This window comes from Perissodus microlepis, chromosome 3 (genome assembly GCF_051167445.1).
Source record: "Perissodus microlepis isolate ML-2025 ecotype Zambia chromosome 3, ASM5116744v1, whole genome shotgun sequence".
NCBI lineage: Eukaryota > Metazoa > Chordata > Actinopteri > Cichliformes > Cichlidae > Perissodus > Perissodus microlepis.
The window spans coordinates 3,406,068-3,420,787 of record NC_140463.1 but is presented as its reverse complement, the minus strand read 5'-3'; the positions used below and the strand labels follow the sequence as shown (position 1 = coordinate 3,420,787).

Below are 14,720 nucleotides of genomic sequence, written 5' to 3'. Positions count from 1 at the left end.
TTGTTTTATTACAAGAAACCCACATGCCTGTCACAGGTTTGAATAAACTTAAAACACCTGAGTTTCCTAATGTGTTCTCAGCCTGTTATAATTCTAGACAAAGAGGAGTAGCAATTCTAATACATAAAAATATTAATTTCACAGTACTCGATACAGTTATAGATCCAGAGGGCAGATTCCTAATCGTCAAACTATCTATATTTAACCAAAAGCTAGGTATTGTAAGTATATATGGTCCAAATGTTGATGACCCCTCATTCTTCCACGGTTTTTTTAGTACACTCTCCGAACACTTAGATGGCACACTTGTTCTTGGAGGCGACCTCAACCTGGGACTAAATGAAGAAATGGATAGGCTCAATACAGCAGGAACTCAGCGTAATTTGCAGTCCACAAATATAATCAAACAGTATATGAGCGACTTTGGTCTTTGCGATGCATGGCGCTCCCTTCACCCCAACAGTAAGGAATATTCTTTCTTCTCACATGTCCATCACTCCTACTCTCGTCTGGATTATTTTCTGGTCAGCAGCTCACTGCTGAGTAACATTACAGACACTGAGATTCATCCTATAGCTGTCAGCGATCATGGTCCTGTAGCTTTAACACTAATGCAGATGAATAATACTACACCAAGAAAAAACTGGAGATTTAATGCATCACTGCTCAAAGACGAAGAGTTTATCAAATACTTTAAAAAAGAATGGACTCTATATTTAGGCTTTAATGACATTCCTGGAACATCAGCATCTGTCCTCTGGGAAGCAGGGAAAGCCGTGATGAGAGGTAAAATAATCTCTTTCTCATCACATAAGAAGAAAGAAGAAAACAAAAAAATTCAGGAACTAGAGAAAAACATCAAATCCTTAGAAAAAGCCTATGTGTCACACCAAGATCAAGAAATATTAAACAAAATACGCAAGGCAAAACTAGAATTAAATGAAATTATTAATAAAAAGACTAAATTCTTAGTACAAAGACTTCGCCTGCAAAATTATGAACACGGTAACAAATCCGGACAATTTCTTGCTAACCAGTTAAAAATCAATAAAGAAAAAACAACTATATGTGCTGTTAAAGATTTATCTGGGAATACAATATATGATCTTAAAAAAATAAACAAAATTTTTAGGGGTTTCTATGAAACTTCATATACATCACAAATAAACCCATCTAAAAACGAAATTGATCAATTTCTCGACAACATAACTCTTCCAAAATTATTAGACACCCAAGCAATGGCACTGGATTCGCCACTGACGCCAGGTGAACTCCAGGAAGCTCTGATAAGTATGCCCAATAATAAGGCTCCAGGTCCAGATGGTTTTCCAACAGATTTTTACAAAGAATTCTGGACAATTCTGGCACCAGTTTTTCACAGGATGTTGCAGGAAATCAAAGAAAATGGTAGACTACCACCAAATATGAACTCTGCAAATATCAGTCTCTTACTAAAACCAGGCAAAGACCCTGTATTTCCTTCAAGACAATTCTCATTCTAAGGAATTCTGCTCGTTTACTAGCTGCTTGGTTTATTGGTGACTTTAAATCATTAAACTGTAAATTGTAGATTTCAAATTCTAATTTCTTTTGGTCCTTTAATCCTTAGTCTCAAGTGTATATTTATTTTCTTATTCCTTTTATATCTGTTTGTTTGGTTTTTTTGTACTGATGTAACTGGAGGTTTGTCATCTCATGTCTCTATATACTGCACTGTATATAACTGAGCTCACAATAAAGTTTACTTTGACTTGACTTGTTTAGGAACAGGAGCAAGTTTTAGGAGTGAGCGCAGTGTAAACGCTGTCTCCAGGTGGAAAACAGGAGGAGTGATACACCTCCTGCTTTCAGGCCTGCAGGTAACAGGCTGTGATGTTCCCCTTTATCTGATAGAAAGAAACTATTTTTTTGTATTGGCACAAATAATTTGTGTGAAATCCTATTTGATGCAGAACACCTGATTGTTCTGTAAACAGTTTTAAATGGTTATCAAAAAATACTTTAGCTGCATTTTTAGGTAAATAGCTGAAAATAACTTTGTTATTCACAAAACTTGTGCATAGGTTTTTAAAATGTACGATTTATATTTGAAGTTGAAAATAAAATATAATTAATTAAACATGTTTGTGGTTGTTACAGTAAAAAAACAACTTTTTTTCTATTCAGAGTTTATGGGGTTTTTTTTTGTCTGATTTTAGATCAGTTGTGTTAATACAGTATGTCAAAATGAAAAAAATGACAGTAAATTCTGACATGTGAGGTTGTGCTGAAAAGAATGATACCAAACAAGGCAAAGTAAATAGTTTTTAAAGGTGAAATGTAGAGGAAACATCAAAAGCAGTCAAAAACGGCTGATTATACCCTGGACCCCAGAGGGTTACCCACTGTTTTCCCAGTTTGAGTTCTGACTCACTGTCCAATCAAAGCTCTTTGTTTCTCTCCTCACTTTCTTCCAGCAAAGTTTAAGAACAGCTCATTTTGAACCATCTTGATCACATCACTGTAAATTTGTCAGTAATTTTGTCTCCAGTTTTATTTATATTGTGCCAAATCAAAACCTCAAGGTACAGAAAGAAAACCTGAAGACTAATCCACTGTGGGCTGTGGTTGGGAGGCCTGTGCAGTCTGAGCATGATGCTGGATACTGGTTAACTTGTACCTGTGTGTATCTAGGACAGCTTTTATTGTGGCGGTGCCTCCTGTCAGAGTGGTACAGCTTCCTGTTGAGAGTCTCCTGAGAGGAGGGTGAGGTCCGAGGCAGTGAGGAGCTCTGTAACGGGACTGTGAGGATGAAAATGAGGCTGCTGTCTGTGATCCTGCTGCACGGTAAGAAGAGCTTCCCACCTCTGATCCATCACACACTCTGAAGGAGCTGCTTTTTCAGTGTGTGTGTCTCCTTTACACACACAGATGTTGGCAGGGTGTCAGGATGTGTGTTCAGCCTCTGTATGCTTGAACTTTTTGAAAGTTTCTAAAATACCACAGGTGTGGTGGACAGCGGGGTTGTTCCTCTGGGTTTCTTACCTGGATCAGAGTGTGTGTTAATAACTCTAAACTCTGTTAGAGAGTCTGCAAACTTTGAGCTCATCCACATGTAAATGCTCGTTTAGAGCAGTGAGCACAGAGTTTGGAAAAACTTCTTCCAGAGAGAAGGTTGTCATAAACTCTGCTTCTGTGCTCACAAGTCTTTATGCATCAGAGCTGTGTGCCTTTATTTGGCTTCATGCTACATGTGCTTTGTTATTGTTTACAGGCTTTATTGATCAGCACCTTCATCTGACAGTGCAGGAGATCGATTTTGTGCATTTTATGTAAAAAGACTTTTTTTACATAAAAACTTTTTTTGTTTTGTTTTTCAAAGGGGAAAGTCTGCACGTTCATGTGGACACAAGCCTGTTCATGATACGAGTCAGGGTGATGTGGGGGTTTCTAATGAAAAGGACACAGAAACAGAAGGAGAAGGATGAGACCGTTACACTGATAATCCAGACGAGTCTCCACTAGTCTGTACTTGTCAAAACTGGCATCTTACATCATGAAACTGTTCTTACACTGTTGTTTTATAACCCGTTCAAAACACTGAGATGAGTCCACTATCAGATAAGATCATTAGTAATCTTCACTAAAGCTGTTTCTGTGCTGTGATGAAACCTGACTGAAACTCTTCAAATTCCTCGACATCATTATCATGTTAGCCAACTGGAATCTAATCTGGCACTATGCCTTTTCACTAAGAGATGAGGAGTTTCATGATGGCGCTGTCTGTGATGACAGGAGAGGAATGATTTATGATGGTCTGTTTTACGTCTCATGTCTTATCTGACTTAGTTTAAAGCACTGCTTGCCTTACTTGTCCAGACAGAGCCCCAACCTTTGTACGCCATGGTACATCGCTACCACTCCATCCAAACACCAGGTATTTTCTTACCTGTGTTAGAAAATACTCCAGTAAAAGATGAAGCACTGAAGAAACTTCTTTACTCAATAAAAGTAAAAAAGTACAGGCTGTGAAATGAATTTTAAGAAAATAAAAATTAGCTCCTTTAAGAAAAACTTGTAACATTGATTTTTCCAGGAACTGAACCTTTAAATTAATTAAACGTTACTCCCATTATGCTCGCTCCTCTTCAGCAGGGCTAGCTAGATGCTGAAGTACTGTGACTTACTGCCCCGCCCACTTTTACCACTTAAGCACAGTAACAAAGTATCTGTACTTTGGTAATGCCCACCTCTGTTGATGAATTATGCAGGGTTTATGCAGTTGTTTTTTTTTTTTTGCACACCCTATAAGAGAATGAAGCTCGTACACCAGGGGTGTCAAACTCCAGGCCTCGAGAGCCGGTGTCCTGCAGGTTTTATATCTCACCATGGTTCAACACACCTGAATCCAATGATTATTTTATTACCAGGCCTCTGGAGAACTTCAAGACATGTTGAGGATGTTTTAGCTATTTAAATCAGCTGTGTTGGATCAAGGACACGTCTAAATCATGAAGGACACTAGGTCTCGAAGCTTGGAGTTCCCCAGCCCTGTAGTACACCCTTACACTTTCTCTGAACCTCAGTGACCTCTGACCTTCAGTGACCTCTGTCCTCCTGTTGCAGGTGTGTGTGTGCTGCATCTCTCTGCACTGACTGTTTCTGCAGGTGAGTCGATGGAAGTGAAAACCATCAGTGAGACTCCAACAAGAACACAAATACATTTAGTCTGTGTGTGTATCTGTCTGCCCTTCAGTCTCTCTGAGTGTAAATCCAGATCACAAGCAGTTCTTCAGTCATGGTGCTCTAGCGATTCTGACTTGTGATGATGATGATGAACAAAGAGTTGATGGATGGACAGTGAAGAGGACCAGAGGAGGAGTCACTGAGAGGTGTGGAGCAGCTGAAGGCCTTGTTATTATAAAGTCTCAGTGTCAACTCAAGTTGCGTAACCCCTCTGATGGAGCTTACTTCTGTGAAAGCCCATCTGGACAGCGTAGTGATGAAGTCAACATCATTGTTTCAGGTACAGATGTTCCAGCTGTGTCTGTATGACTCTGTGTGTTGGTGGAAGTCTGTCTCTGTATCACTCTGTTTGTGTCTCTGTTGGTCAGCTGGTTCCCTGATGCTGGACATCCCTTCATCTCCTGTGTGGACAGGAAGTAATGTGACTCTGCTCTGTGAAACCAGAGAGGGTAAACAGGGGAACTCTGATTTCTATAAAAATGTTGAAAGGATTGGATTTGATCCTGAAGGAAAGTGGATTCTCACTAATGTTCAGAAGTCTGATGAAGGTCTCTACTCATGCTCAACTGGTGTTGATCAGTCTCCTAAAAGCAGGCTGACAGTCAGAGGTCAGTTCAATGATCTTTCTTATTCAACCTGTTTTCCTGGACTTTAGTAGAAATGTCAAACAGATCAATGAAAGGTGGTAGGTTATATCTTACTTTATCGATACATGTTCTCTTAATGTATTCAGGTCACATAAACTAGAGCAGCCAGAGAAAATTATCCCATCATTACAAAGGTTGGAATATTAAAGAAGGAACAAAGAAGTCCATCTTCACTGTGGTGGCACAAAACCTCTATTTGACTTTAAAACACTGCTGGATTTACTAAAGAGACTCAGTGTCAGGTTGTGACTGACAGATGTGAACATTAGTTTCTTTTCAGGCCCATGTTTCTCTTTCAAGAGGAGAATATTTGAATGAATCACACAAATGTGAGTCACTAAGGTTTAACCACAGAGAAAAGCACATCTTATAGCTGCTGTGAAAGATACAGGGAGTCTGTTTGGAATGAGACCATCTCCTCTGCTGATCGGGCCCACCACAGTTGACACACCTGTCCTTTGGTATTGTAGGTCGGTTAGCAGTCATGTGTGTGAGGACAGTATAGGAGAGGACTCAGGACAGGCAGAATCACTCGATCCAATCGTCTGCAGTTGATCCTGATCTAACTCATTTATTCTTTAATGCTGATTTCTGTCAGCGGTCTTGAGATGAATATGAGGGAAGAAGATGGGTACGCCCAGACCGTCACTGCACTCCTCTCCATCCTGTGCCAGATAAAGTCCATAAATAAAGACTTTCATGACAGATAGTCTCAGTTTATCCTCTTCTACAGGAGGCGACACAGGAAAACCTGAAGCTCCTTTCTTTAGTCTTTCAAGAATTCAGACAGCTCTGTCTATCAGTGAGGAAGCTTCCACAGACTACTGGAACTGATGAACTGACCAGATAATAAACTGACTGAACCATCTTTGTCATTGTTCCCGTAGATCCTCCTCCTACTGTAAAACCTACCACTACTACCACTACCACCACCACTACTACTACTACTACTACTACTACAACAACCACAACCACTCTTCGTTCTCCTCGTCGTCGCTCTTCTGGCCCTCCTCTCACAGCCTCCATCATGTCAGGTCTGGTTTCTGTGGTTCTCCTGGTTCTGGTTTGAGTTCTGCTCCTTTGGAGGAAGCTAAAAGGTAAGAAGTGTGTCAGCTGAGTCACAGAGCACATACATGTGTGTGTTAGGAAAGGTCAAAGGTCACCAGATCTGAGCTGAAATTGCTGATGTTTGTCTCTGAACAGGAAAGTGAGGACGCACTCTGCCTTATGGAGGACCTTCATCCTGCTGTCTCATTATTGCCCCCCCCCGAAGCTCCAGTAACCAGTATAAAAGGGGGTGTCTTCAGAGTGTCAGCTTTGCTGTTGTATCTTTACTGCTGGGCCTGGGATTTTGCATGTTTGGTCTTATTATGCAGCACTTTGTGGTTGTTTTTAAAACTGCTTTTAACCCTTTAAGACCTACCATTGAACCAATTCTGCCAGAGCTTTTCTTTATATTTTTACATGCTGCCATTTTGGGGAGCATTTCAAGTTACTGTACACCAATACAACCATTATAGCCCAGATTTTAATAATATGTATGCATTAAGTGCATAGTAATTACATAAATTGCAAAAAAAGTGCAACAAACTACAAAAAAATTGAAAATCGCTTTTTTTTTTTGTTAACATATATTTCTAGTTAGAGAAATTTAAGATGCTTATTCCTCAAAACTGTAAATACAAAATAGTTGCACAAAATAGTTTTCCACGACAGGAAATTTATTTTGAGTGTCTTCATAGTTTTATTTTTGAAATACACCAATTTTTATATACTGCAGGAAAAACGAAAATAAGTATTATAATGCAGATTTGCAAAAAAATAGTTTATTTTGATGCATATGCTATTTCCAGCAGTACAGTTTGAATTCTAAGCATCCCAGAAATGACACAGAAAGTCATAAAGTCAAACATAACTTTTAAAAACACCAGTATAGGCTTAGAAGGCCCTGATGGTAACAAACTACATTTCTGCGAAAATGACGTCACTTCCGGTTTCGGGCAGGTCATGGCGGATATGCGATAGTTCGCGCTGATGAACGTAGGAAGTGTTACGAACAGTTGATTGGATCGGCAAAGCGTGTTTCTGGGATATTATGTTTTTGTTGCTGCAAGTGCTTTTCATGCAATTTTTGCAAAGCTATAGGACAAGCTGATGGCATAAGATGTAAGTACAACTCCTCCGGTTTCATATGCAAAAAAAAATATTGCACTATCTTACGTGGTTGCAGTGCTACCGGGATTTAAAAATAGATAGGCAAAACGGAGCGTGCCCGCTCCGACCGGCTTTAAAGGGTTAAGTAAAATATTTTGGGATGTTTAAAGGTTTTCCTGCAGCTCTGCAATGACTTGTATTTTCAGACATGACAGCTGTGACTGTGTGTGTATTACACAGGTGTTGCGCTGTAATGATAAACTATTAAAGTTTCTCACCACAAACACATTAATGTCTGAGTCTCCAAGCACAGCACCATGACAGGGTGGCAGTCAGTAGAAAACAAACACATTAGAAGACGTTTCTGATCATCAGTTTGAGGATGGCTTTTTTAAAGGGAGAGTACCTAGCCACTGGTACAGATATGTAGACGACACCTGGGTCAAAATTGTTGGAGTGTTTTTTGATAAAAGTTGTCATTGTTGTCATTAAGACTGTAAATCTTCTCCCAAACTGCATGTTCAGATATTTTCTTCCCACGTGAGGAGACTCGTCTCCTGGGGTGAGAAACACCTGAGCGAGTATCTTAGACATGAAGTTAGACCCTTGGTGTGTTTGAACAGATTTAGGCAAACCGAAAGTGGAGAAAAAGTTCACTTAGGCTCTGACAACAGCTTTGAATTTGAGAGTGCGCAATGGAATAGCCTCAGGGAAACGTGTGGCGGCACACATCAAAGTCAAGACGTATCGATGTCCTGACTTCGTTTTGGGAAGTGGACCTACACAATCAATGATTATGTACTCAAATGGTTCCCCTAAAACCGGGATTGGATGCAATGGAGCAGGAGGAATACCCTGGTTGGGTTTTCCACTGACCTGTCAAATGTGGCAAGAACAGCAGTACTTGGTTGCATCAGTCTTTAACCCTGGCCAGAAAAAAGTGATGCAGAATACAATGGTAAGTTCTTTTAATTCCTAAATGTCCGGAGAAACTGTCCTGTGCAAGGCTGAGTACTTGGGGTTGGAAGTTTTGTGGTACAACTAACTGTTAAAATACATTCTTAGCCTAGATCACTAGATGAAGGAGGATGCCATTTACACATTAACACATCATTTTCAAAGCTGTAAATACATGGATTCTGATCGCTAGAATTTGCGGCAAGTAAACATTTGGCCAGAGGTGGATCATTCTGTTGCGTATGGACAAAATCTGTTTTGTTTACCTCAAAAGGCAGGTCAGGCGTAGCAGGCAGCGGGCTATCAGACTCACATTTTTCTGTTTTTTTCCACAGGCAGTTCAGCTTTCTCAGGAACAGCTTCAGAACATAGAAAAGAGTCAGAGAAGTCAACATCACCATATTAGCGCTTGTGGGCACGCCTGACAAGACAGGCAGGAAAAACCGAGGGCAGACTATCAGCAGCAGGTTCAGAAACCAAAACAGAATCATTGACAGGGTTTTCAATTACCTCAGGGATTGGGAAAATGTTTCCATTCCCCAGAATCATAGTAACCCCCTGCACGGGTAAGCGAGCGTGCACCCCAAAGGTTACCGGGTCCGAAACAAGAGGTGACAGTAGAAAAACTGTGCAGCAAAGCTCGTAACACACTCATTTTCACTCCCCACATGAGACCATCAGCACCACAAAACGAGTTACTAGAAGAAGGAAACGTGCTTTCCAAAATGAGAGACCGGGCAGCCCCAGTGTCACGCAAAATTACAATCAGCACACGTCAGTCAACACAAACTCATCTGCGAGAACAGCTTTAGACAACGAATCCACATTTTGCTCATTGAGGTACACAACAACATTTTCTAGAAGACTGTTTTAAATTCTTCCAACAGGACCGATCCTCTTAGCTGAGCAAAATCCTTCACTTTACTTGCAGCTAACCATTTATCAAACAGGGGAGTCTTCTCCCTGGCAAACTCTACATGTGTTTGGTTGGCAGATTTTTCACATGACCGAAACTTTTGGCGATATGCCTCAGGGACTAGCTCATTAAACGCATTAATGTAAGAGTCAACCTCACTTTCTCTGAAAGGTGGCACTAAAGCAATTTGCTTGCTTGCATCAAACTGGTCAGAGGAGAATGAGTTAGAAGCTTTACTCACAATTTTACTCACTGGGGTAGAGGTAACATTGTGTTGTTGGGAGGGATCCAGTTCCATAGCCTTTATGAAGAGATGCATAAGCTCAACTTCTATGGCTTTAGCCTCAAGCTCTACCTCTTTCAGGCGAAGGGCAAGTTTGAGATCCTCTGTAACCAATCCTGGTAATTGTCCGGTTGGGCTAACGTTTGGGATCTGATTGGCAGCAAGAGCCTCTGACCCTGGTGTCATCCGTCCACTGGCCGTTCGTGGAATGGCTGCAGCAGCTTCTGCTCCCACATCCACCACCAAACCTCCAGTCGCATCAACCGGCCGAGGTTTCAACTTCACAATTACCCCTTTTTCCAAAAGCTGCACTGTCAGACACTGCTTAATTTCTGCCTTTTTCGCATTCAAGGACTCACTAACATTAAACAAATTTTCCACCAACAACAAATCTGCCTTTGTGCATCGATCCAACTTATCCATGGTGGGTTTTTGTGCAAAATCATTCACATCAAAAGTCATTGTGGCTAGCTCACACCCTACCCTACAAGCCAAACTGCCAACCAAAAGTTGTAGGCAACCTACAAAACACAATGTGCAAAAATGCAGAGACTGGTAAAGACACAGACAGGAAGAACAAAAAACAACCACCAAGACACATTATGGCCGGGGCCGTGACAATTGTTTTACAGCTTCACTTCCATGTGTTCCTCATCCTTAAAAGCAAGCTCCAAGGATGCTAATTTCTCCCTGAAGACAAGAAATGCAGTTCAAAAGCAACAACATGTCAGGCCAAGAGACAACAGCATTGTCCTGAACAGTGAGAGACTCAGCAGCAGGAGTATGGGCAAATGGCATCTGCAAGGAAGAGAAAAACACCATCATCATGACTGGATGGATGGAGATACGTTTCCAACAAGCTGCAACTTCACTGTGCATGAAAAGGCCTTGACAAAGACTGTCTAAGTTTGACATTTGCCATATTCAGAGTGAAATGGCAATAGGAAGAGACACTGGGATGGAACAGAACAAAGCTGAAAAGGAGAACTGCCACTGGACTGCTGCAAAAGGGGGAGGAGACCACAGTGGAAGGAGCAGGTGAGGACACAGACACAGAGGAAAGCTGTTGTTTAGTGTAGGAAATACAAAATTGGGTTAGCGAACCTGTGAAAAAGAAAAAATGACTGCTTTGAAATGGGAAAATTGAGTGTCTTCGAGCGCCACAAATTAGGACAGGTACACAAAATCACACACACAAACAGAAAAGGCATTAATCCAATGCAAAAATCAAAACCCAAGAAGTGGAATCCTTCAGTGCTAAAATTAACGCTGTGGATAAAAACATCAAGTCCACCAGGGAAGACACAAAGGATAATAAAAGGGACAATGGTTGAAAATTAGCAATAGCTATAAACTTAGCTTAACTTATGTAAAACTGCACTCTCCTTTTAAAATAAACTTTTTAAATAAACAACTATTTGCCTTTCCTGGACATTGCCATGCACACTGAAGAGAATGGAAACCACATTGAAGTTTACCAGAAGCCCACACACACGGACCAGTACCTCCTCTTTGACTCCCACCATCCTCTGGAACAATAATTTAATTAGGACCCTACAACACCGGGCAGAAAATGTTCCCTCTAAGCCTGAAGGAAAAAATAAGGAACACACACATGTAAAGGAAGCACTTAAAACATGTGGTTATCCTAATTGGGCTTTCATGAAGTCAGCAAAGATGCACAGAAAAGAAGATCAGACACCAACTAGGGAGGACAAGAAAGACAAACACAACATTGTCATTGTCATCCCCTATGTAGCCAGTGTATCAGAGTTTTCTCCAGGCACGACATCCCAGTGTACTTCAGACCCAGCAACACACTCAGACAAAAAAAAAATATCATTTTAATTGTGCAACACCTTCGATTTGATGACAAGGACACGCCTGCAGAAGGGGTGAAACCAGACAAATTTGCGGCGATCTCCGATATCTGGACACGCTTCAACGAGAACTGTGCTAAGAGTTTCACTACAAGAGAACACGTGACCATAGATGAACAGCTGTTCCTACCAAGGTCCATTCACACAGTATATCGCAACCAAGCCAGACAAATTTGGGATCAGGTTCTGGATGGCCACGAATTTGGAGACCAAATATGTCTGCAGTGCATTTCCTTACTTGGGAAATGACCCCAGTCGTCAGAAGGGAGAGAGGCAGGCAGAGAATGTGGTCATGAAACTGATGGAGCCATTTTTGGATGATGGGAGAAATGTCACAATGGACAATTTATTCACCTCACTGTCGCTCAGACTGCTGCAGAGCAAACATTACTGGGCACGGTGAATAAAGTCTGCTGTTCTGGGAATCCATCTTATCTGACAAACCATCCTACCCGTTGTTTCTGTACATGCGCACAACACGAAATTAAGTGTTAAACCCTCCTACCTTTGTGAATATTAGCTAGAAAAATCCTCTGATGGCTAAAATTAAGTGCCAAACCATCCTACCTTTGTGAATTTGACCTACAAGCATACTTTCACAGCTAAAATTCAGTGGCAAATCATCCTACCTTTGTTAATAAGAGCTATAAACATACCCTGATGGGTGAAATTAGTCCAGTTAGTCTTTATTAGTCCAGTTAGTGTTTATTAGTATCACTGCAGAAAAGTGGACAGTGCAAATAAAAGCAGCAAAAATAAAAACTGTAATGTAGTGACAGGGATTGACAAGAACTAATATTGCACATAGAAACTACGACGGTGTATTGTAGGCTGCAGGTACTTTGTTGTAGGGTGTGACAATGATTGGAAGTCAAGACCTTCTGACCTTCTGGTTATTATTATTTGCAACCTTTGTTGCAAATAATAATAACAGTTAAAAACAGCCAGAAGGGGACAGAGGGGGGGATGCCTTCCCTGCACCCTGGTGACACACCTTTACCCCAAGGCCCTGCATGTGTGGGTGATTGTGGTGGAGCGGGAAGAGGGAGGCAGAGATATATTTCTGAAACTTCTGGATAAACAGACACTCACTCGAGAACGAGATCGCACAGCGCTCACATCCATGATCCTGGGTCAGTGACCCAGCGTTTTGAGTTATTATTTTCTAGTTTATTCTGATTTTGTATTAATTCTTTAGGTTTGATTCTCATGTCTTATTATCCCTAACTGTGTCTTCCCTCTGTGTTCTGTTCATGTCCCCGAGTTTTGTTTTGTAAAACAGTCTTTGAGTTTCCTATTTTACTTTGTAGGTCTGTGTCTTTTCTTTTGAATTAGGTTCAGCGTGCTCCCCTCCTGTGTGTCATTCCCTCATTACCCTCATGTGTATATATAGTGGGTGTCAGTCTGTCCTCCTCGTTGGTTCGTCTGCATTACTCTGTGTTATTTTGGTGTTTCTCCATTTCTCTCTGCTCCTTACCTCGTGTCCTCACTTTGTGTTATGATTTCTGGTTTGGTTTTTAGTTTTTCCAGTTTAGGTTTCACTTGGCTTGTTCTTCATTTCCCATTTGTCACTTTGCAACACTGTAAATAAACCACACTCGCATCTCCACCGCTGTCTGCAACTTGGGTCCTCATTCTCTCCACCACACGACTGCTGCCTTAGCTGTGACAGTAGTGCCATTTTTGGGAGCATTTCAAGTTGCTATACATCAATACAAACATTATAGCCCAAATTTTAATATTATATATGCATTGAAAAAAATGCAATAAACTACAAAAAAATATAAATTTGTTTTGGGTTGGGTTTTTTTTTAAATATATTTCTATTTAGAGAAATTTTAGAGGGTTATCTCTCAAAACTTTAAATACAAAAAAGTTGCACAAAATAGTTTCCAACCACAGGAATTTTATTTTGAATGTCTTCATAGTTTTATTTTTGAGATAGATCAGTTTTATGTACTGCAGGAAAAACTAAAATAAATATTATAATGCAAAATGCAAGAAAAACATCACGTGCACCAAAATAAACTATTTCCAGCAGTGCAATTTGAGTCCTAAGCATCCAAGAACCTATACAAAAAAGCATAGAGTCAAATATAACCTTTAGATACACCAGTATAGGCTTATAAGGCCCTGAAGGTAAAAGAAACTACATTTTGTGTGAAAATGACATCACTTCCGGTTTTGGGCAGGTAATGGCATGCGAGTTTGCCTGACATCTATTCCAACTTAGGAAGTGTTATATAAACAGCTGATTGGATCGGCAAAGGGTGTTTCTGGAATATTATGTTGTTGTTGGTGCAAGTTCTATATGTTGAAGGAAACCGTGACCTGGGACAAGCTGGTGGGATAAGATGTAAGTACAACTCATTTTCATATGCAAAAAAAATAAAATATTGTGCTAGCTTATGTGGCTGCTGTTCTACAGGGATTTAAAAATAGTTACTCAAAACGGAGCGTGTCTGCTCTGACCGGTCTTAAAGGGTTAATATCTTGTCTTGTTTTTATCCTTATTTATCTTGTTCTTTCAACCCTACCTAATTTTGCATTTGTGTATGGCTAACAAAGGAAGAATTTCATTGCACAGAGAAATGCTATTTCTACTGTACACATGACAATAAACACTTTGGATCTTGAAATGCATTCTCCTCTTTGCTGGACTCGAAGAATGGGTTGGGTGTATCCTTTGTGGTGCAACCTACCCCAGAATTCATAGCACAGCAGTGGTCGTGGATAAAAAATAAAAATAAAAAAACAACGTTGATGGTTGAAGCAGGGCCGCTGCAGAGTAACCTTTTAAAAGTTCCCTCTTCTGCTTATCCTTTTCAGGGTCGCTGGGGGGGCTGGAGCCTATCCCAGCTGTCTTCAATTCAATTCAATTTTATTTATATACCGCCAAATCGGACGGGATGAGAGAAAAAAAACAGGATGAAGACATGCTGTGGAAGAGAGACAGAGATTAATAACAGATACGATTCAATGCAGAGAGGTCTGTTAACACATAGTGAGTGAGAAAGGTGACTGGACTGAATTCTGGATTTAACAGGAAGCCAATGAAGGGAAGCCAAAACATGAGAAATCTGCTCCCTCTTTCTAGTCCCTGTCAGGACTCTTGCTGCAGCATTTTGGATTAACTGAAGGCTTTTCAGAGAATCTTT

General features: G+C 40.6%; 1 protein-coding gene across 1 annotated transcript; it reads left to right on the top strand.

The window, feature by feature from the left end:
* Positions 1-2,725: 2,725 nt before the first annotated feature.
* On the top strand, positions 2,726-14,350 carry LOC146389467 (CXADR-like membrane protein). Its single transcript, XM_084911607.1, has 6 exons — positions 2,726-2,826; positions 4,606-4,647; positions 4,736-5,005; positions 5,094-5,333; positions 6,260-6,469; positions 6,576-14,350. The coding sequence occupies exons 1-5, from the start codon at positions 2,790-2,792 to the stop codon at positions 6,439-6,441; spliced, it is 771 nt and encodes a 256-aa protein (XP_084767733.1). The 5' UTR covers positions 2,726-2,789; the 3' UTR covers positions 6,442-6,469; positions 6,576-14,350.
* Positions 14,351-14,720: the final 370 nt, after the last annotated feature.